This window comes from Erpetoichthys calabaricus, chromosome 4, assembly GCF_900747795.2.
Source record: "Erpetoichthys calabaricus chromosome 4, fErpCal1.3, whole genome shotgun sequence".
Taxonomy (NCBI): Eukaryota; Metazoa; Chordata; class Cladistia; order Polypteriformes; family Polypteridae; genus Erpetoichthys; species Erpetoichthys calabaricus.
The window spans coordinates 299,250,601-299,277,378 of NC_041397.2; the positions used below are offsets into that span (position 1 = coordinate 299,250,601).

The 26,778-nt window shown below is 35.6% G+C and overlaps 1 protein-coding gene across 5 annotated transcripts in view; it reads left to right on the forward strand.

The window, feature by feature from the left end:
• Positions 1-26,778, forward strand: part of LOC114651268 (serine/arginine repetitive matrix protein 2-like) — a 147,718-nt gene that overhangs the window by 76,747 nt on the left and 44,193 nt on the right. For all 5 annotated transcript variants that reach the window (XR_007934859.1, XM_051927207.1, XM_051927209.1 and 2 more), the window contains 4 exons: positions 5,343-5,539; positions 13,621-13,767; positions 16,527-16,706; positions 21,294-21,404. Coding sequence is in view for 4 of the 5 variants with exons in the window: in XM_051927207.1 (XP_051783167.1) it covers positions 5,343-5,539; positions 13,621-13,767; positions 16,527-16,706; positions 21,294-21,404 (635 nt within the window). In the remaining variant the exon portion in view is untranslated. The remainder of the gene's footprint in view (positions 1-5,342; positions 5,540-13,620; positions 13,768-16,526; positions 16,707-21,293; positions 21,405-26,778) is intronic.

Genomic DNA, 26,778 nt, shown 5'->3' on the forward strand with positions numbered 1-26,778 from the left:
TGCCATTATAAATATGATGTAAGAGAAACATAAGATGTGCATTCTAGAAGGCAATTACTTTCCTCCCCTTTGTACATTCCAAGTTGATATTTTAGATTTTATTATAACCTAAAATAGTTTAGGCCAAAGCTCAAATCTTATCTGATGGAACAAACTGTGACCATATAAGCGTCAAAAGAAATGTCACCAGTTCAACATGCTGTTGAGAAATATAAGGAGAACGGGAAGAGACTGAAATATCGTGTGTTGTAAATCTCCTAGCTTTACCCCTGATAAAACACATCTAGGGTCTGCATCATTAGCCTCCTTGCCATTCAACCTGAGCATGTTTTGGGGCTTAGATTTCTGTGTAAAGACAGTTAAGTGTTTTTTTGGGTTGTACTGTTATGGTTTGATATAAAATGTTAAGCCCGGATAATACTCTGGACAGCATTCTCTTGCTCTGTTGTGGATTAAACAACCTCATGCTGCAAAAAAAGTGTCTTTGCTTAATGAGTGGAGTGGAGACTACAACCAGAATTCAATGCTGTGCAAATGTGAATCTGTAAAACCAGTTTTAGAACAAACTGAAACATTAGTTCAGTTATACAATAATTATGATATTAACACTAAAATTACCAGAACCAACGAAAAAACTCGTAAATCTGGCCCACCTTAAATCCTTTCACAACTCTGTCAGCCTCTTTTGTCTTTTAAATGTGTCGAAAAAACCCAAGCAACAAGCAGCCTGCTATACCATCCTCCTGAACCCCCCCTCCCCGCCCCAGACCTCAGAACAGGCAAGAAGTTCTCCCAGTTCCTGCCTTGATTGATTATCTGGGATTGAGCTACCCACAATTGTAAGGGGAAATAATTTGATTGAATTCTGGTTGTAGTCTCCACTCCACTCCTGAAGCATGAGGCAAAGACACTTTTTTTTTGCAGCATGAGGTTGTTTTATCCACAACAGAGCAAGAGAATGCTGTCCAGAGTATTTATTGGTCATCAGATGTTGTCTTGCATAGTGAAACTAATGCATGCAGCACTATACAACCAAACTGCTATAATATGCCTGGTTACTTCAGTCGCGTAACATTGCATCAGTATGCCGTATCTACGTGGAAAAAAGGCAAATTGGTTACTGTCAGGTGAAGGCAGAAGAAAGACGCCACTAAAGAAGAAGAAAGAAGCCACTAAGCCGTTTGCTGTGGTAGTCAACAATAAGACAATAGGCATGACCATCATGTGGATCAGGCTCTGATACTCTATCCTGTCATGTGCAAGCAACAGAAAAAAATATTAGAAAAGTTCACAAAGAAACATACTTCTACTATCCTGATTGCGACGTCAGACTGAGGTGACTATTTCAAAACTTTTCACACAAAGGACATATACAAAATCTTCAGTGCAGCAATGGATACTAAACATACCCTTCCTTCTATGTTTATGTTGATTTATTTTTTGGTATTTATTTGTTTCTGTAACATATAAGTTTTTTGTTGTTGAAAAAAATAAAATTTTGGCTTGTTTTTCTGGGGTTAAACAATGCAAAGGAGCTTAATATGTTCATTTTTAGAAAGCTTTTCAATAATAGAAACATACCTTTCAGAAAGTAGCCTCAAAAGATACACCATGACATTTGTATTAGTTTATCACCATACATACCTTTGAAAAATATTACACCTGCCATTCCTAAGTGCTCTTTAAATGCATAAAACTGGGAAACTGTCATTTTGAGTATGAGACGGTAATTGCGAATGTGTATTCTTTACTCTGGGTGCCTGGGGGTTGCTGGTGATGCAAATGGAGTTTCCTTATGTTGCATACTTTGATTTCCTACAAAGCATTCTCCATTATGGTACCAGCCCAACTAGATTTTATCTCTAACTTTGTCATAATGTTTGCCGTTAACATTACATAGTTCCATTTCTACTTTAGGCTCTGATAAGAAGTTAAATAATATGCTTGTCAGTCATGCTGTCTGTGTTGGTCATTAAAATGACAACACATTTACCCCACGATACAATTCATACTGTGATTCAGGCTTCACAGCAAAATATTCTCACAATATGAAGCTTTCATAAAAGTCTAACTGGTATGATGCAAGGTCTTGAGGACTGAAATGTGGCCATTTACAATTGGCCATTCTGTTCCATGACACCCCAATTGGTTCATGGCTTTTGGCAGGAATTGGTACAAGTTGGTCACTCTGCCTCTCTAGCTCTCTCTTGCCATTTAGCTCTGAAGAGAAGACCAAATCTGTCTCTCTAATCATTCCTTCATGAAGAAAAGACAATTCTATCTTAGCAGCCATGTTGAGACAGGGAGGATGCCTACCTAGGCTGGTGCTGATGTTGAGCTGGCTAGTAAGAATCCTGTAGCTAAAAGTTATTGTGCCGCCTGAAACAATACATCTAGCATTATGAGGTCTGGTTTGTAGCCAGCATTTACATTCTATTCTGTTTCTGTGTAATTTGGGCGTATTATCTATTTTAAAAAAGTGCAACTTTGTCTTTGTTCTATTGCTCTGTCTTTTTGCCTGAGGGCATAGGTATAAAAAGTATTGTAACAAAAAAATTGAGACATTTTAAGATCTACACAATGAAGAGTATAAAAGGGGAAAATGTGTTCACCTAGGACTGTATACGACAAAAATCTCCATGACTTTTTCCCACTCCACTGTGTAAATAGATTGTTAGATTTGTTGTCTTTAGCTGTTCATGGTGGTTTCAGTCTCACATGATCTTACTTAATACGGAGTGTGTTATATACTCTTACATTTTTTTTCTCTTTTCAAAACGTAATCTTTAGCTGTTACCAAAGGTGGCAACAAGTCACTGTTTTTCAAATAACAAGTAAGTCTTTACTCCCAATGCCAAGGCATGATGGGCAATTCTCCGGACAAGCCTTGACTCAAATCTTTAACTTTCAAGTCCCAAACAAGTCATGTGTTTTTCAACAAATTTAATGCTATTCCTTAAATTTACAGGAATTATCTTTAGCAACAATCCACAACATTAGCTGATCTGATTTTGGCTGGTTTTGATGTAATAAAGTTAAGCTGTTCTTTTTTTCATCATGACTGATTTCTTGGGCAGCCCAAAAGAACAATGCAGCGTTCCAAGAGCATCATGGAGTTGATAATTTAACCGAGAAAAGCATTAAATTCATGGGAATTGATAATTTTATGTATATTAGTAAAATTCAAAGCCTTTGTCCTCATTGAGCACTGATGGACAATTAAGAACGTGATCATACTTGGTGTTTTATATCAGTTTACTGAAGAAGGTTGTGGAGACAATGATATTTAGGACAGATTAACTAATGTTTAATGTAACCAAAGTCTCCTCCTGGCCTTGTGGCACAAGAAGAATTGTGCACAGATTGTTGATTTATCCTTTTCCCTTATCAGCTAATTCTTTTTTTTTCTGGCTCAATCTATTTCTGAACAAAGTATTTTTAATGAGTTGCCATCATGCCATGTAACACAGGTTAATCGTGAAATCTGTCATTTTTAATGCAACAAACCTTTTCATTTAAGTGCAGTTTTGATGATACACACTTTCTTTGTGATTAGCTGTTCCTTAACAACAAAACAGTCTTTTGCATGCAATAGCTGCATATGTGATAAAATATATTTAAAAAATCATTGTAGTTAATTTTTTTTTTTTTATGTGCACGATGCATGGTGTAAATCCAAAAAACCCAAAATGCACATGGATGTGTTATATTTTTGACCTTATTCCCCCACACGGACACAGCAGGTATAAACCTTGACACGTCAAGTCTTTACGAGTCATGATGCAGATGTTGAAGTCCATGTTTACACACAAGGGGGTGACATTGTGGCAGAGCAGTAGTGCTGCTGTCTCGAAGAGAGTCATGTCGCTGATATTCCCTGCCCGGAGTTTACATGTTTTCTTTCTGGGTTTCCACAGTGTGCTCCGGTTTCCTTGCAAAGATATGCAGATTTGGTGACACTAAAATGACGGTAGTGCATGTGAGTGCTTGAATTCACCTTGCAATGAGCTGATGCCTCGTGCAGGGATTGTTTCTGCCTCGTGCCCACTGCTAGCTGGATTGGACACATCCCTGGATTGATGGAATTAATCATTAAACATCATTTTCAGAGGTATTGCGGTAAGGGGTCATCAGAATTTAATGGGTGTTCCAGGCAATTCACAGCACAGCGAAGCTGAACCTGTTCTCACCGTGATATCATCTCACACTGCCACCTGGTGGATTCCTCCAGATTTACATAAAGTACACGTGCAAGTATAAACAGTAAAACGCTTGCGTATCAGGCGTCTGCTGCCACATGCATCGCGTCGGGTGAAGTATAACCCGGCCTTAGAAGAACGTACTGCAAATGTAGGACATTTCTTTGCACTGTCCACACTTGTTGCATACAACACATGTGGTAGCTGTCGACTGTTTTCATTCAGTTGGTGACAGAATGTCAATGTAGTTCTGTCTTGAGTGACAAGTCGAACTCCATATGATGAAGCACCTTTGGGGCAGCAAACTGCATCATTGCCAGCGCCTGCAGGTTCCACATCATCCAGTTGATTGTCACTGTCTCAGTCATTGTCATCATCAAAATATTCATCTTGCAATATATGTATTTGTTTGAAAACATTAGCAGGTTTATACCTTTTTTTGTGATAACACAACTAAGGACTATTTATAGTAATATTTTCCAGAAGGTGTTCCCACCCAAAAAAAAATTTGTTGGCCATCTATTCGATGATAGCAATGTAGTAGATAACTAGGACATGGTAGCAAAGCTTACCAGCAGGCTGGGTGAATCTATAGTGGCTGTATACTGAGGTACCGCTTCTCTTGTATGTCATGTTTGGACAGGCTCAATGACCTATGACTTGTACCTCACGTTCAAAATCAAATTTAGTCAGCAAAATGTAACAATTTCAAATTACAGCATAAGCAGTTTTGTACTACAATCAGTTCTAAGATGGCACAATAGATTCCTGACATCTGGGGACAATTTTAGCAGTCATCATAAGCTCATTCCACACTGTGAGGGCAAGAAATGAGGAAGCGTGCACTACTGAAGGTACTTTATAAATCAGCATAACATGGTAAGTTAAGCTAGGTTTGTTACCTATTTTAGATTTGTATTTCTTGTTAATTCAAGATTGAATTTTGAAGACCTCTTTGACTCTAGCAGACCAGGTTAATTTGTGTCAGCTGCTGCTTTGAGCTCTTGAATATAAGCTTGCATTATTGTGATCCTGGCAAGAGAAAACCTGTTGCATATAGACTGATTTTATGTATTTTCGTATATGTTTTTTTTTTTAACTGATATTCAGTGATTTATAATTAAGCTTCATGTTTTTCTTTAGATAAGGCCCAGCTTCTGGAAATTGCAAAAGCCAATGCTGCTGCCATGTGTGCAAAGGCTGGCATGCCAATACCTGATAGTTTAAAGCCAGCTGCAATACTACAGCTACCACTACCTCCTCCTGTTCCCCAGTTGGTAGAGGAAAAGAAGAAGGTGGTTCAAAAAGCATCAGTCATCACTATACAAGAGCTAACAGAGGTTTGTGAGTTCATCTGCATATGTAATTTTTTTTCAGTAATATACTGTTAAAAATGATCTTTCAAGACTGTCAAAGATGGTTTAATAAAACAGTCTTGCACTTAACAATCCTGCATTTATTTTAGGCACACCATTTTTATAGTTGAAATTTAAAAGAGAACCTGCTTATTTTAGCTCAGACCTTTTTATTTTATCTTTTAGTTAAAAAGGCCAATTTTAGTAACATGAAATCTCCAACTAAGTACTTCCATTTCCTAGGTATTGAAAACATGATTATATTTCTCAGGATAAGCTGATCGTAGTGGCCAAAATTTTTCATCACTACATTTACACATACTGTATTTGTCTTGTTTTGACATGGAGAGAGAGCATTAGGAGCATTTACATGTGCAATAACCCAGTTCTAAAATGACATGTAAACATCTTATTCCTGTTAGAGAAACCAGGTTAACAGATAAAGGTTTCTCTGTGAGTAACCAGATTATGTGGCCTGTAAACCTGTAACTGGGTTACTGTTAAGGACTTTGTAGTCTGTATGTTTGTTGCACTCTGTCAGCCAGTGTATGTGTTTGCTTTGAATGGTTATTTCAGCAGCCATGGGTAGAAGCGTCCACAAAATCTGCAGAGGCAAAAGTTTGAGCAATTGCATTTTTCCTTCTCTTGGCTGAAGTTATCTGTCCCAATATTTCAGAAATCGCTACATTTTTGTTGATGGGCTGAATGTACACTACTAAACATAGCAACTCAATCTCAAGAGCATTATGGCAACATTTTAAAAGTAATGGCGTTACATAGATTACTATTTAAAGTAACAAGTAAGCTAATGCAGTACTTTTGAAAGCACAAATAACCTACATTATTTGTTATTCCTGCAGCACTGGGTATAAGGTAGGAAGCACAAGTATTGGATCCTTTGCAGGGCTCAGTCACACAGCCACTCAGAAAAGAGTTTCCTCTGTGCAATTTGGCACCTGAAACTTATAAATGAAGCATCACTTCGATAATTTTCTTGTGCTTTATAAATATCCTCATCACAGGTGTCATGCTTATTTTCAGATTCACAGTTAACAGATAATGATATATTTTTTTGTATAGTTTAATGATGTTGGAGCTTTGACAAAGGGGAAATTCAGAAGATACTTGCCCATTTAAAAGCATTACAGTTTGAAATCCTTTTTAACACTAGAATTACCAGTCTACGAAAAAACTCGTAGATCCGGCCCACCTTAAAACCGTTCTCACCTCTCCGCCAGCGTCTTTTGTCTTCTAAATGTGCTGATTAAGACGAGCAGCAGGCAGCCGGCTATTCCATTCCCCACCGCCGCAGAACGTTCACTAGGTTTTCCCAGCTAATGCCTTGTTTGATTATCTGGGAGTGCCTGAACTGCTGGAGTTTTAGAGTGGAAATAATAGATCGTTATTTGGAGCACATGCATTTCATGTGTGTTCCATTTCTACAGTAATCTGTGTAAACACATTTTTAAAACAAACGTTTTTCATATTTTCGTAGTAAGTGACAAAATGTAGGCATAAACTATATAATGTATGAAGCCTAAAGTCAAAAGATCAAGTAAACACCTGAAAACATTTGCCGTTTTCAGTAGTGAGCTGCTCCTTTTGTTAATATTATACAGTACACACATGCATTTGGTTTGCATCTGTAACACACAGTGTACATTTATATAACTTGTAAAAGTTACCGTTTTTTTAACTTTTATTCTCTAAATCATGATCACGATACATACTACCGCCATAGGGATCTGACGTTGTTATTTTTCATTTGAAACGGAATAACTGGAGATGCGAGTAGTGTTTTGAGACAATGGAACTGGACATTCTCTCATCTGGAGGGATTAAAGTGACACACAAACGCTGGTGAATCTGCCGCCTTTGTATCTCACCGTCACTTGATTTTTTTTTTATTCAGTTTTATTGAGTGTTCCTGCTCATGCTGAATTAGTGTGCACCTAATGGTGTATGATGTCAAAAAAAAACCAAAGATGTAGGTATATATGATATTTGGAGTTATTCGTTTTATGACCTGTATAGTACATTTCGGAAAACTTGGTGGCACAGATGCAACATTGTTCATATTCATTCGCGTAACATCTTGCGGTTTGTAATCAGTGACTGCGTGGTTTTTTCCCCGATATTGCCAGTCCCCACATGTTGCTGTATGCTGTTTCTTTTGTACTCCAGGACATGCAGAGGATAGAATAGTACAGAGCAGTAACTTCAGCGCTATATGCAATCATCAGACTCAAATGTTAACTGTTCACACACACACGCAAGGATCGTCTTTCCTACATTTACAACATGTGTACCTGTTACAATGTACTGTACACACTTCTCTCTATGCTGTGGTTTCTATTACACATGGGAAAGAAAGAGACAATATATGTGAAAACATCATCGCACTAATGCAATAGTATTTGAAAACAAATAGCGTCAGATCGGGTGTGAATTTATGCTGGCGCTATTACTGAAAGAAAAAAAGAACAACATGCAGCACTGATTAAGCTCACACGCTCTAACATCCCTCCCCCATGCCCCCGAATGCACCACCACTACCCCCCCGATCTGACTAAGTAATAGCGCAAGTAAAGACACAAACCAAGTGTGATCAAGAGTGTCCGGTTCGATCCCCACTCACTTCTATATTTGCCGTTTTCAGTAGTAAGCTGCTCCTTTTGTTAATATTATACAGTACACACATACACTTGGTTTGCGTCTGTACTTGCACTGTTACTTAGAGTCAGATCGGGGTGGGGGGAATGTTAGAGCGCGTGAGCTTATTCAGTGCAGCAGGATCAACGCACATGTTGATATTCTTTTCTTTCAGTACATGTACCTTCCCTGTTTGTTTATATATCTAGATACTGTCTGTCTCTCTATTACGCAGTGCTCTCTGTCTGTGTGTTATGGATCTTAAAAATAACAGTTATAAGGACACTTGTTCATGTTAATTGCAGTCTCAATTGTTAAAAAATATTTTAAAAGGAGCATCCCACATGAAAATATAACGATCTTATTAACTGACCGTGCATACCAGTTTATAAATTTTATGTCCGTTTGAGGTTAAAAAGAAAAAAAAATTACACTTTCTCCTCAACGGGGAATCGAACTCAGATCTCTGATGGACAGTAAGCCTGCTGGGCTCTGAGACAGCAAATCTTACCGCTATGCCGCGGAAGCTGTTGTATTGTTCTTGAACCTTTTGTGAAAGTGTTTATTTGATGTTTGGACTTCATGCTTCACACATTCTATAGTTTATGCCTACGTTTTGTAACATTTATTACTAAAATATGAAAAAGTTTCTGTTTTAACAATGTGTTTACACAGATTACTGTAGAAACGGAACACACATGAAATGCATGTGTTCCAAATAACGATCTATTATTTCCACTGTAAAACTCCACTTCACTCCCAGATAATCAACAAGGCATGAGCTGGGAGATGCTCGTGCACGTTCCAAGTCGGTGGGGAGATGGAATAGCCGGCTGCTTGCAGCTTGTTTTTATTGCCACATTTAGAGGACAAAGTACGCTGGTGGAGAGGTGCGAATGGTTTTAAGGTGGGCCGGATCCACAAGTTTTTTCGTAGACTCTGGTAATTCTAGTGTTAAAAAAATGGGATGGACAGAATGGATTCTCCTGTTTTTATTCAGCATAGTACAATCAAAAGGTGCTGATGTTAATAGATAGAGTGGAAGATAAAAGTCTAAAAAAAAAAAGAAAGTTATTTACATGAGCTTAATGGTTGAAGAGCTTGTTTTCACCAATCCATTCTACTGTAATGCACTTTCTTTTAGCACTTTCAGGTTAGGATGGACTCCTTATAAATTAAATGTAAATAATAGAAGTAGCTTCTTACACTGATATCGAACTTTCCTTAAGCACTAAATAATAAACTTTACTGTTTCAACTTTTAGTTTTATAAGTTTTATTATTTTTTTAGGGCCCACTCAAATCTATATCTTCAATCGTTTTGAATTTTGTTTACCACATTTCCCACCTATATATGAAAGAATTAGTGATTAGACTGTAGTGCATTACAGTTCTGCAGCAGATTATTTAGTAGTTGGACTTAAAACAGTTTAAATGCTGTAAACTTTCCAGAAGCCGGCCTGAAGTTGCCCAAATTTATTTTGTTGACGCTATCTGGTTTGCAACACGTTTTTCTAAAACTTTAGAAAAGAAAAACGTGAGACAAAGTTATTTCCTTATTTCTCCAGTTTTATAGCTGTTATCATGCAGACACCCAAGAAGGCTAAAAAGTGAAACGTTTTATTAATGTTAAAATCACTTTTACCTTTTTTATATGTACTGCATATGTACTCTACAAAAGCCTTCGGCCTCATCAAGATTATTTTTAAAGCTGCTTATCTGAGTAGAAACTTTCCTGTGAAGACTAGGGTGTCAAATTGGACAAAAAATTAAAGGAATACTTCGTCCAAAAATTATTATTGTATATGTTACTTAACCCATATACTTTTTTGTGATGGCCATGAAAACATTTGAATCTTATAATTTCATGTGGAATGGACTGAGGAAAATTTTATAATATAAGCCAAAAGTGAGCAATGCTGTATAATGACAAACAATGTGAAAAATGTCTATGGCAAAATGAAAAAGAAAATCTTGTTACTCGTGTTGCATAATGCTATTATTTATCCAGTTGTATGCCCAAAACTTTCAAAACACATGCTTTTTTGATAAAATGTTATTAAATATATACCTTCAGGAAAATCAGCACACATCATATGCTGGAAACTGAAGCCCAGTGAAATTCCATTTTTGAATTGAAGTTGCTTTGGTAATGAGTAAAGTTCTTATATCCAGCAAATGGATTTTGACTAATAGATTAATATATTGGACGTTTGAAACTGGCCAGGAGAAAAGTAGTCAGGGTTTTATGTATGTATATATATTTATATATTATATTTTTTTAATAACACCTAATTGTATGTGTGTCAGTTCAGCAGCCAACCAATATGTAGCCTGCTTCTTGGCAGAGTTAGCCAAATAAAGGCTGTTGACATTGAAAAGGCTTTTCAAATTTGTATCTTTAAAGCCAATGCAACACTAAAAGGAAAATCAGAAATATGGCAGTTATTTTCCATTAAAGTGAAACCAGCTTAAAAGTTTTAGTATGAAAATGACAGCAAGTTGGGCATCTTGGGTTCAAGAATGAGAATTGAAATGAAACCAGGAACAGGATATTAGATTGCCGGGGTGGTGCTTAAAATTGTTGTTAATACAACATAAGCTCCAAAAGATGAGCAGTGAGAGGAAAAACAAATCTATTCAGAAATGTGATCTGAAGGGGTGTTTTTAAGAAGCAGAGAATGTCTGTTTAATTGATTTAAGCAAACCTTTCAAAAGTGTGTGTGTGGAATAATGTGATCCCGAAGTTTTTTGTATGATGTAAAACAAAGAACCCTTCTTTTACATTCTAATGTCAGTTTAAGCCATTTAAAATGTATTAGAATTATTTTCAGATAGTGCCAAGTGTTCTGACTGCTTATGTGTGTGTGTGTGTGTGTGTGCGTTATGAATATAATCCAGTGTGGACAAGTCGGTATTCCAGACAACCAACCTATATACTTGCAGAGCCTTGTGGACTACAGATGTTTTGGTTCATGTAAAAGTTTAATCACAATTTGTTAAAAACAAAAGATCCAGTGGGTTGCTTGGTGCCTTGATCATGTGGTGGTGGTGGGGGTACCATTCACCACCACAGAAGAGAGAAGATAACATAGAATAGTAGGTATTATTGCATATTGCACATCCCTGAAGAATATGATAATTCTAGGACCATATGGAATTTAGGAATACATCTGAAATGTAGTAGTTTTTTTTAAATGTTCCACAGTATTGTATTATTAGCCTTGTGAATATTCTCTGTGTAAAATATTCCAGATTTTAGGTGCATAACAGCAAAAGGCCACCTCACCATTTATTTTAAGCCTGGTTCTTGGAATTATAAACAGACTCCAATCGAAGATCTAAAGTTACATTTAGGAGTGTAGGGGGTCAAGCATTCCATTATATAGGATGGGGTAATATTATTTAACACTTTATAAACCATTAGTAGTATTTTGAAGTCAGATCTGAATTACACAGGTACCCAATGTAACAACACTAAAACTGGTGAGATTTGCTCAAAATGTCCTCATGATGTAGTCATGAAAATATCTTGCTTTCCTTCCTTTTGCTGGTTTTGGTTAATGGATCCGTATATACACACATACCTTAGTGGGCAATATAGAGATATTGTGCCCCAAGTCAGTAAAGCAAGCAAGAGAAACAACAGCTTTAGCTGTAAAGCAACTGGGGTAGTGACAGCAAGAAAGCCAAAAATTAATTGTATCCTCTCATCTTTACTGCAGTAAAAAAAAAAATGATGCATACTTTGTTGTGGATTTTAAAAAAAGAAAAGAAACAAACTGGAGGACAAGGCAGGCCATTCGACAACTGCTTCATCTTTTCAGATGCTGGAATAACTTTTCTAGTGAATTAAATACTGGGAATATTCTGCAAAGTAGAGGTGGCTGCCAGGAGTGGACAACATCATAAGCATGTCAGAGAATGTTACATGCTGTATGCAGATAGCATTCAAGATCCATGGTCCTTTGTTTTCAGGCAAAACTAATTTTATGATTTGAAATGTGAAAAGGCACAGTAACACCAGACTGTTTAGTGTTTATCTAACCTGCAATATCTAACAAATGCTGATCCAGTACTTGAAATGCACAACTCTTATACAAAAATGCGTACTGATACAGCAGATAACTCTTCAATTGACAGAGCTTGCTACTGCTGAGAAAATTACCTAAAATACTCATCAGCTTGTTTTTCACAACTCATGGCTTTAATGTCCCTTAAATGCTCCTGTCACAAATATTTAAGTATTCAGCCTTAGAAAATGGACACTAACCTTTTAAAATCAGTTTGGTTATACTCCATTACTTTTGCCGTAACAGAGAGGAATCTCGTAAAAAAAATTCGATACCGTTAACTGATGTGTACTTTGGGTACCTAACATGTATACTTGAAATAGTTGAAAAAAGCTCCTTACTCCTAGCCCAAATACTGCAGAGTGTGAAGATACTTTTTCACTCCTTAACGTCTATCTTTACTAACATGAGGTCCCTCTTAATAGTCTTAAGTGTCACAAATTATATTGCATCTGTTTATAGTACATAGATCACTGGCTGTAGTCAACTAAAGATGTATGACATTGTAAAGAACATATTGCAAATCAGAATAACCGTGACAGTCATACTGATGATGTTGGTGAGGTCTAAAATCAAATTGAGAATACAGTATTAATGCAGTGTTTCAGGTAATTTTTGTTAAAATACTTTTGTGTACTTTGGAAAAAGACCACACATCAACATGATTTAATCCTTTAAAAGTTTATGAAACTAATATTTTCCAAGAAAGCTGACTGTGTTTATATTGTAATAGAAGAGTGCTGTGCATTCATGCACAGCAAATCTTTACAAAGAAACATTATTGTAGAAAGGTTTACAAAGCTGGTAGCCCAGCAGACTACCATATCAGTTTACAATTTGTCCACTCCTGATATTATTATACTGTATGTATAGCTGTAATTTGTGTGTGTATAAATATATGTGTGTATATATGTGTGTGTGTGTGTATATGTGTGTGTGTGTATGTATATATATATATATATATATATATATATATATATATATATATATATATATATATATATATATATATATATATGCTACTTTGGTTTAACTTGTACAGTTAACTGAATTAGGTTTCAGAAGGGTTAAGTATTCTGTTTAACACCACAACATGCTTATTATTTGGCTTCAACTGTTTTGTGTACCTTTCAGTGATTTTTTTTTTTGCTATAACGTAAACATCTGTATTGTAGTATGGAGTGTTTTCTCTTTGTCTGTTTAGCCACTTGAGAGAACACTTGGAGACAATTGGAGATATTGTTAAATATTTTGAAGTGAACTGAATTAATAATTTAAGGACTTCGATGCATGTAGTTTTTTGTGAATTTTTAATGCACTTCTTTTGCTTCGGATGTGACAGAAATGCAAACAAATCGCAGAAAGTAAAGAAGATGAAAATGAAGTAATAAATAAGCCTCATGTATCTGATGATGAAGATGAGGAACAGCCTTTCACCACACAGAACCTGAAGCTAGGTGAAATCAAGGGAATCTCCTTCAGTCTCAGTGTAAGTGTCTTTGTTTTGTGGAATTAGCTTTCATCACGCAGACTGGTAATCGTAGTTTCCATAGTTCTGTCACACAGCTATTGCCTCAACATAATGCTGTTGAATTTTTTGGACACATCAGCCTAGACCATATTGCAGTTTTCCTTGTAAAAAGTAATTATCAACAAAGAATCTCATAAGTTAATCCTTTTCAATTTTATTTTTTACATAGCAAACTTTCCAGCCTGCTGTTATGAGGTACCAGGTTTGATATAAAATGTTCTATTTAATCAGTAATTATTACAGATTCTTGAATTACCTTTGTGTCAGTGGGTGTTTCCAGTTGTTGACACTTTGAAGTTCATTCTTTACTTGTTCGCCATCATTTTTTACTCCCATGTATGTGATCTCGGTCTGCCTTAACAGACATTCAACAAATCCAGTTTAAACTAATATTCATAGAATTCAACAAAAAACTTGTCTGCCCATAGTAGTTTTTAAGGCCTAATTACATTTTTTACACGCTATGTATAATTTTGAAGTAAGGAATGATTCAGAGTTCTTTTGCACTGTTCTGTGCAGGGAATCTGGTGAGATGCAAAAGCCATATGGAGCCATTTTAAGTAATACCTGCCATGTGATGTCTTAAGAATGCACACACATGTACTCTTTATTCAAATTAGTCGGCCAAAATTCTATTTTCTTAATGAATATTGACATAGAAATGGCAATAAAGAAATCTCTTCTCTAACCTGAGAATGGTCATACTAGGAACTTCCACCTTTTTAATGTCACTTTAGGCCAGGTGGTCTACTTTGTTATGGAGGATTAAGAACAGATAAAGAAGTGTCCATCAGCATCAAGTGGCTTATTGAGATTAAAAGATGTAACCCCAGTGTATAAAATTTTTGTTTAAGCTGAAGACAGTAGGTACTGTTGTTTTTACTCCATTATTAGGGGGCTTAAAATTTAGCAGCAATGTCACATGTTGAAAGCATAACATAGTTGAATTGATAACTGCAGGATTGTTTGGTTACAAACTATTTGGTCAACATCATTTACAGACGAGCCATCACTAACTTGTCTACAATAGTACTGCATACTACAAACTTTGTCATAATTGTATTCTTTTATGTGTGGGAGCAATTGAATGCAACTAGAAGCATGTCTCTATGCATTATGTTCAGTAACAAGTAACCACTTCAGTCTGTAGCTGGCTGTTTAGCTGAGCAGTAGTAACCAATGCTTGTAATTTTCAGCATCATAAGTACGTGTCCCTATCCTGTGGTTTCAATGAGTATAGCTTCTTGGAGGAGGTGACACTCTTAATCATTCCTCAGCAAAGGTAGCATGTCTCTGCTTGAGGGATTAGTCAGCATTTAGTGGTTTTCTTTATGCCATCATTATATTACATACTTAGGATGATTTTTAAGTATAATGTCAACAAATTATACTTGCTTATAATTCATTTTAGTTTAAATTATTTTTGTTTTGTTATTTTAGAGTTAAATATATTGCTTTGCAGTCATTTAATTTAATTTGAAACATTTTTCCATGAAATAAGTGATAGTGCATTATGGATGTTTACTTACTGTATATTTCCATTAACAGACATCTTAAGAGAATGTTCTCACTTGCATGCAAAATCGAGTTACAAATGTCTGCAAGAATGGAACACATTTGTAACCAGAGAGCTGTTTGTGTACTGCTTAAAAATGAGGTGGAAATTATTGTCTGCTTTAGGTAATGCTGTGCTAAAAAGTGCTTCGTCCACTGCACTGAAGCTTAAAGAACAACTTTAGAACTGGAGACTGGAACCAGTAGATTTAAATAGAAAGCTCATATCCAATACAATTTTCAACAGTCATCTGTACTCAAGTAACTATTTTGGTGGGTCATTTCTGTATTATGGGGCCTGGGCCACATTTTATGAGGACATATATATTAAACAATTTAAAGTTTTATATAAAAAGAGATTTGGTGGGTGGATAAATGTTTAAAAAAAAAAAAAAAAAAAAAAAAAAAAGCTCCTCAGAGAAGTTAGTTGCCATGTTTAGACCAAAAATGCTGCATACCACCTAAAATGTATAAGTAATATATGTTAACTAATTCTCAAGTTATTCATATCTTCCAGATGAGCTTGCAGTTTATATATCCTCTAGTATTGAATGCTAACAGTTTTCTGTAGTGTATCCTTAGAAATATTAATGGCTGGTGGGGGAATGGGGTTAGAAGTGGAACTCTGGCAACATCTTTTGTTGATAGTGTTTGGACTCACTATCTAAGATACTACTGGCTTGTCTAGCTTCAGGGCACCCTAGGATAATGGATCAGGTCATAAAATTATAGCCATGATAATGCCAGCCACCTTCATACACACAGATGCCAGAAATCATTACTTCTTAAAACATTTGGATGGGCAGTTCTTCAGTGATTAAATCTTATTGAAGAGTATAAATAGCGGAAAGTAAGGACTGCTGCTTAATTTTTTTGTAGCGTATGAAAATTGCAGTATTTATTGTAAGAGCTCAGTGTGTTGGACAACAGGTAGCATGCATATCCTTGCCAATTTTTTTCACGTATGCAGAGTTATTGGGTCTGAGGTCCTCCTGAGAAGGAAGTGGTATACCCCTCCATTTGTGGTCTGTTTTGAACTAACCACAAACAATAAAACAAATTCTTATGGGCATCACAGTGTGGTAGGATATTGATAAGATAGTCTCATGCCAGTTTCCTTCATTTTTGCGATGTCATTTGATATACTTGTTTGTACTTTTCAGAATGCCTCAGTGAAACCTGCTGCAAAGACAGAGGTGGCGTTGACCAAGGAGTTTCCCGTCTCATCTGGGTCTCAGCACAGGAAGAAGGAAGGGGACGGTGCCTATGGGGAATGGGTTCCTGTCGACAAGGGGACTGAAAAAGAAAACAAGGACAACGTCTTCTCAGACACACCTGTGCAGGTGGGAATCACACCTCTGCTCCTTCCCCCTGCCTCTGCAGGCTCCCAGAGGAGCTCCAACTTATAGAGTTTAAAAAAAAAAAAATACCTCTTGCGCCATCACCTCCTGTGAAAACTTACAGGGAAAGCAAAGCTGTAGCGAAAGAGTGAACATGTCATCCCCTTTGCTGCACAAACCATGAACATTAATGATCAGCCCATGTTCTACAGACATACAGAAGAGCATTGCCTGGGAACGTCCAACAGCCCTTCTGCCACGTAGAATCCCCAGAACAAGCGTGTGCTCTATCAGGCCAGTCACAGTTTTGTAAATAACATAGACGTGGACATGCAAAAAGGGGTGCATAACAGTGTGTCTAGGGTATAACTATTTGGTTAATGGCTGTTTTTGAAAAATGTTGGGCTTTGATTACATGTAGTACAAAAAAAGGTGCTTTGGAAGCTGTACTTGTTGACTTTTATGGTCAGCATAGATGGTTCCTCCAAACTAGAGTTTATTAAAGCAAGGAAGGTGGGTTTTATGTTTATCAAATGTGTGTCACAAATCAGTTAAGGCTTTATTTTGTGGACTTCCATTTTTTTTTGGTCTTTTAAGCAGCAAGATAATTTCTGTGCAACAACCAACGGAAATATTTTTTTTTTTTTGGAAATCTTCAGCAGAAAATGCTGTTTGACCTCCCATAAATAACTTATGGAAAGTCAAAAAGGTGGCAGTCAGACTTGCCAGAAAAAATAGTATATAAAGTCAGATATGTTTAAAATATTTCAGTTAATCTGTTTAATTTGGAATGTAATTAAAGATGAGTTGCCATTCTGAATGAAAACTACACTGTCTATCAGCTGGTTATTTTATATGTTTTTCTGTTTTGTTTTTCCATCTGAAATTCAGGTTTTTGTTTAAATTTTTATTTTTTGTTTTTAATTAGAATAGTGTTTTTCTTATTGAGATACTCTTCTGCCTTGGAAAAGCTTGGAGCTGCTTAAAAAAAAAAAAATCATCTTTTGCCTGTTCACCAGCCAAAAGCAGTCATAACTTGATCTGTCACCTTTTTTCTTTTCAAATTCTAGAAAATGTGTTCCCCTTGAGAATGTGCACCTAAACGTTTTAAAGAAAACGTTTCATTATTAGTATTTCAAAGACACCATCGAACGTTTCAGAATGTAGTGGCGGCTTTAAATTAAAAATCGAAAGCGTTTACCAGCTTCAGGATGACTGTGGTTTTAGTGCATCCAACTGAAGTCGCTAATTACACTTATTGCCGTTGGTTATAATTTTTGTTTGTACATTTTGTCTTTGACCAACATAAAAACATGTATTTTTATTGAACTGGTTTGGATAAGATGGTGTGTCTTCTGTACTGTGTGTCATAAATGCTGATCCACTAATGTGGTGGACACTGTAAATTCTTAACCACCAGCAGTCTGTTGTTTTAAATGATCCATATGTATGGTGTTAATGAATTTTGGAGTCAAGTGCTTTAGACACACTCGCCCTTTGAATGACCCAGGCGCTCTCTTCTATTAAATTCAGGTGTACAATAAATTGTCCAGTTATGTTTTGTACGTATTTGTATAAATAAGTGCGAAATAGAAAAACACATTCCTGTAGAACCCCAATCCTGATGTAATCACATTTGGCCATATATATATACATACACATATATATGGCATTTAGTTCTACTTGGTTTTTTTCTTTCCTTTTTTTGTTTTAGTTGAACTGTTATTTTGTTTGCTTTGTACATAATGAATGCTGATTATTAAAGGAAGCTCGTTAAAAAAGAAAAAATTACCTTGCTTTTCTTTTGTATGATTTGTTCAGTATCTTTAATAAGGCTAGTTACTTTGAATTACTGTGCAACTCAATGGGTTTAGACCATTTTTGTTCTTTTGATTTTTTGTAAAAATGTTAGTTTCGTAAATTAAAAAAATACATATGTACATCTGCTTATAACCTCAGATGATACTTAACAAATGTAATGGCAGTTATTGGTACAATAAGTGACTCATTATATAAACCATCTTTACTTAATTACATTATAGCAATCTGATGATCAAAACTATTTCTTTCACCTTACAAATTTCTATTTTCTCATATCATGTGTCTTTTATAGAACCATTATATTGTTGCTCATCAACTGTCTTTATAAAGAATTGACTGTTGAGTTGAGTTGTCATTTGATTATCCTGTGTGGTTTTAGAGTAGAATCCAAGCCCTAAGTAGCAAGTTCTTAACCACATTAATTTCCTGCATTAAACTTTTTAGAAGCAGTGATTTTCATTTTGACATTTGTGGTTCAGAGACTCTTAATGTTTTCTCTGCCCTTATCGTAACTTGCAACAGTCGAATTTATCTAATTTCACCTTATTTAGGTTTATGATCTGTTTAGCTCTCATGTTGTCACAACTAACCTAGCAATGCTAAGTGAGACTGACTAACATTTATGCCCTATAAACATTATCCCTAGATTTTTGCACCTAATATGAAATGAAAAGCAGAGGCAGAATGCCTTCAGTATGAAAATACTAACTTAGATCCACATTGTCCGTTTACTTCAGGGAAGTAAATTAGATAATTAGTTTAGATTACAGAAAAAAAAATTTGTGCTACTGGTTCCATTTGGAACCAGTTGGAATTGGTAGTTTTGAGCCATGAGCTATAGGAATTTGGAATATCTTTTAGTTGCTTTATCACGGTTTGTTACTATTTTTTCTTGGCAAGCAGATTTTCTTAAATGTATTTGTAAACTGAGGTTTCATTTCCATTTGAAAATGATCAAAACTGATTTTACTTAAGCTCTGGAAATTGATTCTAAATTCATGAATTTTTCTTGTAAACTTGACCTTTACCTTTAGGATGTATAAAGATGGACACATACATTTTTTTTTATTGTATACTGCACTTGAATACATTTAAATAGCAGGTTTCTAAAAGCTGTGGCTTTCAATACAGCAGTGAGTTATCAAATCTGAGATCACTGCAAAACGTACATATTGTAATTTCATTTTAAAATTTTTGATTTCCACCAGTTCCTTTAATTGTGTGTGTGTGTGTGTGTGTGTATATAAATGCAGTATATGGAAATGTGTGGAATAGGCCTAGGAATTTAGCATAGTGGCTAAAAAGTCATATTCAACACATTCAGGCCCTACCACATTTGTTTCTAACACTGACTCACAAGATATATTCCATTTATATGTATATATTCATCTGTGTTTTAGGAACTTTTAAAGTAGTTTAGGAAGCAGCATATGTTAAAATTGCATATCACTTACACACGCATATTATCAAAATGTGACAGAGCATGTAGCAGTTTGGCTCTGTATTTGGATGTACTCCGCGCAGGTTTTAGATGTTAAGCAGTCAAGTACCCATAGTCTTTTTTTTTTTTTTTTTTTTTTTGTCATTAACACTGCAACTTTGTAGGTTTTCATTTTGGTACACAGTCATATTTAGATGGCAAAAATGTCTGGTTTGCTGTAAGGACATACATTCTAATGACATTTTCAGTTAAAACCGAAAAATGTAATTTTTTTAATGTGCATTGCCAAAAATGTTGTTTTTTTTGTTTGTTTTTTTTAGAAAAGTGACAAAGATTTAATAGTACTGGATCCTACTTTGTAATGAAATATTATACCAGAAGTGCCTAAGGTTGCCACTTTGGTTGTTGGTTACATTTTGAACACAGCTAAAATGATACACTAATATACTTGTTTTTAAAGTAAATGGGTGACTGTTATTGAGCATACGTACTAGTGCCAAGTCCATCAATGGCAAGTGTTTAACTAGAGCAGCATTAATGGGAGAGAGCATCGGTCATCACCTGTTCATGATGATGAGAAAGCTGGGGGGAGAAATCGAAAGAAGTTTCAGAATTGCCAAAAGGTGTATACATCCTCTACTTGTGAAACCATCACTCTGAAACAGCAGAATACCCTTGACTGCTTTCCATCTTCTGGTACATCTCTGAATGGTGATCAGCACTTTTGGTCAACACTGAACTGAGGAAATTGGGAAAGTCAGGAAGTCTGTGAAAATGTATGCTGAATTGAAGTCATTGAAAAGAAAGTCATAATTGTGTTTCTGTGCTGGTATGTAAAATAGATTGGTGCACAATTCTTTGCCCTCTGCCTGTTTCTGTGATTTTTTTTATATACAGTGAGAGAGACTTCCATGCATGTGTAAGTATTTAAAAAAAAATAATAAAGTGCCTACAGATTTATAGATAGATATATTAGGCAATAAATAAGTTTTTTCTTCCTCCATGTTACTAATTGCATTGGTTAAGTGTACCTCAAGTGTGCTAGATTGATTGATAAATTTAAAATCCACAATCTTTGAGTAGACAACAGACGCATGAAGAAAGTGCAGAAGGTTATAATGGCACTTTTTTCTCATACCTTGAAGCACAGCTTTTTCTGAAAACCTGTTATTAGTTTTAAACATTCCTGTGTTTGGCTGCAGTGAACACTAATGATGCCTGGTATTGCTGCTTCGGAGCATAAAGTCCTGAGCTGGAAGTCCCACCAGGAAGAAGGGGGATCTGTTTTCGTTTCTCTTTTTAGTGATTCGTGGTGCTTTCTCTCCCAGCCTGTGGACATCACGCTGGCAATGACCGAGAGAGCCATGGCACAGAAGAGGCTGTTGGAAAATCCTTTTGATGTCGATGCCATTTGCATGCTGAGTCGGGCACAGGAGCAGGTAAGTGCAGAGAAGTTTTACATACAATCTTATTATGTAGTTCTTTACTGGATTTTATTATTGCTTTTTAATATTTTGATCACAATAGGTTTTGATGTTAATCATGTTCCTCATCAGCTTTTTTATTTTTATACCAAAACACCACCATTGATTTGTTGCCCACCCCAGTCCCCACTCCCCCAGCATTATGAGGTTTGTTTCTTCACTTACTATGGCATATTCAAGTGTTAAAGATTAAGTATCTTAATGTGTAGGTATAAAAAAAATAAAGGTATAAACTAAAAAATGTCTGTGTCAAGCATTTCTGTGATGATTCATTTGTTTGTTTTGAAAAAAATAATTCTTCAATTTTTATATTTTTTTCCCTTAATCAGTGGCACAGGAAGCTGGAATTTAAGTAGGCAGCAGCTAACTTAAAATAGAATATAAGATGCTAATCTATAAAGATCCATGAAAATAGATAAAATGAGAACAGGAAACATTCCACAGTGAATATTGAATGAGATTTTTTTATAAACTTTGCCCAAGCTCACCATTAGAGGTACCAAGGGTTGAATATGTGAGGTGGATAAAAACATTTTCTGTCAGTGAGTATCGCCATGTTTTTTGTTCTTACCAATTTATTCTTGCCTGCATTTGAAAATTGCTTATTTCTACTTGTAATGTTCCTTTCTATATTTGTGACCTTTTTATGAAAAATGTGTGCTCATTCAAGGTTATGGCACCTTATTTACAGCACAGTGTCTTCCTCACTGCATTGGGATTCCCATTCAAGACCACAGGGTAAGCACCCCCTGCTGGCCTCACCAACAGCTCTTCCAGGAGCAAACCAAACTTTTCCTAGATGGTCTCCCATCCAAGTACTGGCCTGGCCCAAACATTTTCATCAAAAATTCATTAAGATCATTTTACTTCAAAGGTTTTTATTAAAAGTTTAAATGATCTAATCAATAACATTTTAGATTACACTCTTAAAGCATTGAGAAAGCAGATTCTCTTCCCATTTATCTTTATCCGCTTATTAAACTTATCAATTTACTTATTTTTACTAGCTTACTAGCTTTTAAGTTTTACTCTGTTGGCCATGCTCTCTTTCTCAGGGGTGGGGGTTGATTTGTTTTCAGTCCTATTTTTTGTAAAAATTGGATCTGTTTGTATGGAATGATTACAATAAAATCAATGAAATTAAAAAAAAAAAAAAAAAAGGATAAACAAGAAAAAAACTTTTTTCACAACCCATTTTGCTTTTATCTACATTAAGTTGTTTACCTCCCTGACACTTTGTCAGACAATATTTACCAGGATGAATGCATCTTAAAAGAATGTGTGTGTGTGTATATGTACATACATATAGGTGTTTATACTGATTGGCATCTGATGTCTCTTCCCTACAACAGTGGCATATAAAAATTAGAGTACAGTAATCCCTCCTCCATCGCGGGGGTTGCGTTCCAGAGCCACCCGCGAAATAAGAAAATCTGCGAAGTAGAAACCATATGTTTATATAGTTATTTTTATATTGTCATGCTTGGGTCACAGATTTGCGCAGAAACACAGGAGGTTGTAGAGAGACAGGAACGTTATTCAAACACTGCAAACAAACATTTGTCTCTTTTTCAAAAGTTTAAACTGTGCTCCATGACAAGACAGAGATGACAGTTCCGTCTCACAATTAAAAGAATGCAAACATATCTTCCTCTTCAAAGGAGTGCGCGTCAGGAGCAGAGCATGTCACAGAGATAGAGAAAAGCAAACAAATCAATAGGTTTGTTTGCTTTTAAGTATGCGAAGCACCGCGGCACAAAGCTGTTGAAAGCGGCAGCTCACACCCCCTCCGTCAGGAGCAGACAAAGAGAGAGAGAGAGAGAGAGAGAGACGGAGTTTGTTTTTCAATCAAAAATCAATACGTGCCCTTCGAGCTTTTAAGTATGCGAAGCACCGGGCAGCATGTCGTTTCAGGAAGCAGCTGCACAAAAGATAGCAACGTGAAGATAATCTTTCAGCATTTTTAGACGAGCGTCCGTATCGTCTAGGTGTGCGAACAGCCCCCCTGCTCACACCCCCTACGTCAGGATCAGAGAATGTCAGCGCAAGAGAGACAGAGAAAAGTAAGCCGGGTAGCTTCTCAGCCATCTGCCAATAGTGTCCCTTGTATTAAATCAACTGGGCAAACCAACTGAGGGAGCATGTACCAGAAATTAAAAGACCCATTGTCCGCAGAAACCCGCGAAGCAGCGAAAAATCCGCGATATATATTTAAATATGCTTACATATAAAATCCGCGATGGAGTGAAGCCGCGAAAGGCGAAGCGCGATATAGCGAGGGATTACTGTATACTGCTAGATGGTTGGTATGAAACTATAAATTCAACAGAACATATACTTCACACTTTAATTTACAAGTTAGTTTTGGAAGATATCATAGTAATTTCATTAAACTTGGGTCTGGTTTGTAATTTAATCAACAGCTTTCAGTTGACCTAGCCGGCAAAGCTGTATGTAGAGTAAATATGTCCTGCTTAGTAAGTCAAATCTTTAAGTTTGTGGTTCTCATACTCAGCCTTGGGGACCCACTGTGGCTGCAGGTTTTCGTTCTCTGGAATAAAAATAAGCCACCATTTTTAACTAAAGGGGGTCTTCATGAGCATTAATGCTGATCCAGAACTTTAATATTAAAGTCCTACATCCTCCATTAACACAGTGTGCACTCTATATCGCTTGAAAATTATTCACCCCTTCTTTTAGCCACATCATAAATCAATTCCAGTCTGCTTAGCTTTTATGCCAAACAAGAGTTAGGTCATGTCTGATGACTTTTTGGTAACAGCAAACATATTATCAGCTTTTATTGCCTTTAGAGATCATTAATTGTCATCAGTAAGAGCCTATCTTTAAACTCCTTGATATTCTACTAACACAAACAGGACATAAGTCCCATCACCTTCATATAACACTAATGACTGCCTTTGGAATTATTGTATGGGCATGATATATTTAATAAGTACCTATAAAGTTACAGATTTGGGTAAACCTTAAATAAAATAACTAGTATGAAACTAACATATGTGAAACCTAGTTCATTGTTTACTGTTAAATAAAATCTATTTTGTTGCTGATAGAGTTTAAAGTTAACAGAGCATAATTTAAACCCTGAAAAGAGACATTTCTCCACATAAACACAGTACACATTGAACATCTATTCTTCCACAGCTCCAAACAACTTCTGTTTTTAATTGGACTCCTAAATCTTAATGAGCATGTTGCTGTTCTGCAATTTCTATGGTTTTATAATTTCTATGCTTATAAAAACAAGTGTAGTACATTTTTATTAGACTGTGCAAAACATTTACTGATTGTTACAGTTGAGTGTTTTTTATTATCTTGGTATTTAAGATGTTCATCAATATCATGATTTTCATATTGCCTTTCAAGATGTTATTTAATTAGTTATTTACTAATAGAACATTATTGGGTTACTCTGAACTGTTTGCTGCTTTCCCCATTCAATGTCATTTTTCCTGGTGTCTGCTTAGCTTATTATAGATTGTCAGGATTAGATAAACTTTATTAATCATGAGGACAAATCTAGGATACAGTTAAGGATGCAAACTATACAGGAAATAAGGGAAATGGGAAAACAAAAGAGTTAAGCAATTAAAACCATAGAGAAAAACAAATATTTCAGAGTGTCCTATAAATGTAAAATTCACACTACTGTACTTTTCTAAATATAGGTGAAGAGAAAGAAGCCATCTAATTAAAATTTCTAGCTTTAGATTAATCCACATGCATTTTTGAGGCATAAGAGGTCCTTTAAAAAAAGAGAACACAATCAGTCGCCTGTGTTTTTTTGTTTTTTTTTTTCTATTTTTGCACAGCACAAATCACCTAAGTCAATTCTGAAACAGGATGATAACAATAATACATTTTATTTACACAGCTTTCTCATTCTCAGACGTTACAGTGTAAGGAAGAGCAAGCCTTAAGGCTAGCACCATTTTATTAATCTACAATCTACCAAAAGTACTTTTATCTTTGACTACCTACTACCATACACACAACTACTAGTAGTATTTGCAAATTGATCAGTTTTGGTATGGGTTGCACCAGTTGGCTCATTTTGTGCCATTACTGGTAATTGTTGTTGCTGTTGTTTATTTTTGGGTATCTATGCAAAATGTAGCCAAGTTTCCTTTTTACCCCATTATACATAGTTGGCTTTTATCTGGAGTATGTTTAACCAAATGTTTGTTTCTTCATTTTAAATGAAAATAAGATGATCATTTTTCAAGATTAGTGACTTTGGTTCCTGATTGTCTTCAGCATATTTCTCAAATCATAGCTCAAATGTCAAGGAAGAATCAGACTTGTTGACAAGGCAGTTTTTCTCCTTCAGCTTTGAGATGAGCAGCCTAAATGGTACCTTTCTAAAAGACTAATTCAGCTCATGTTTACACCAGCCAAACAGAACAAACAGTATATACTGGTATTTTGATTTGTGGAAACAAAATAAACACCTCACCACCAGTGCTTTAGAATAAGCATTTATATCAGGGAAAAGGACATTATCCTTTCTTTGTTATTTTTAAAGATTTGCTTTTGTTGTTGGCTCTCCTCTCTTTTTGTCGGGCAGGGTTAGAATTCTTGTCTATTAAGTTTGACTTGAGTGAATGGAATGTTGTTTTTTTTTTTGTTAAAACCTCCCCCCAAATAAAATGAATAAAAAATACGAATTATTCTTGTCTTTGGACCAGTAATGTCGTACCTTGCATCTTTACAATACAATCTGGGAAGCAGTAAGGAAACTGAATTAGATTTTATTTTTTGCATTTTTTTCATTACACTATTTTAACTGCCCAGAGTTTGAGTAACTTTTTATTTACCACTCTGATTTATTTTGTAAATGTGTTGGGGGTGAAGCTATATCTGTACTCCATGGGCTGTTATGGGACTATTTTATTTTTTAATCCATGAATTATCCTGCTTTCATCATTGGCATAGTATGTATAAAGGTTACTATTTAGAATTTCCATGTTTTTTTTTTTCCATGTGAAGCCTGAAATCTCAAGTCTCATGGCCTTGGGACCCCTGCAGATTTTGTTTTCTCCTGCCCAATACAGTTTTTGTTGAGTTCTCCCGGCCATCAGACCTTACTTTATTCTGTGTTATTTAATATTGCCTAATCTTGTGTTTATATATTTATTTTAGAGAAACTTTTCTTTCTTCATCTTTGAGTAGTGAGAAAAGTGCTATATAAATGCAAAGAATTATTATTATTATCTTGTAGTGCACTTTGAGCTACATCATTTGTATGAAAATGTGCCATTTAAATTTGTTGTTTAAAATGTGCATTTAATCAGTGTGGAACAAAACA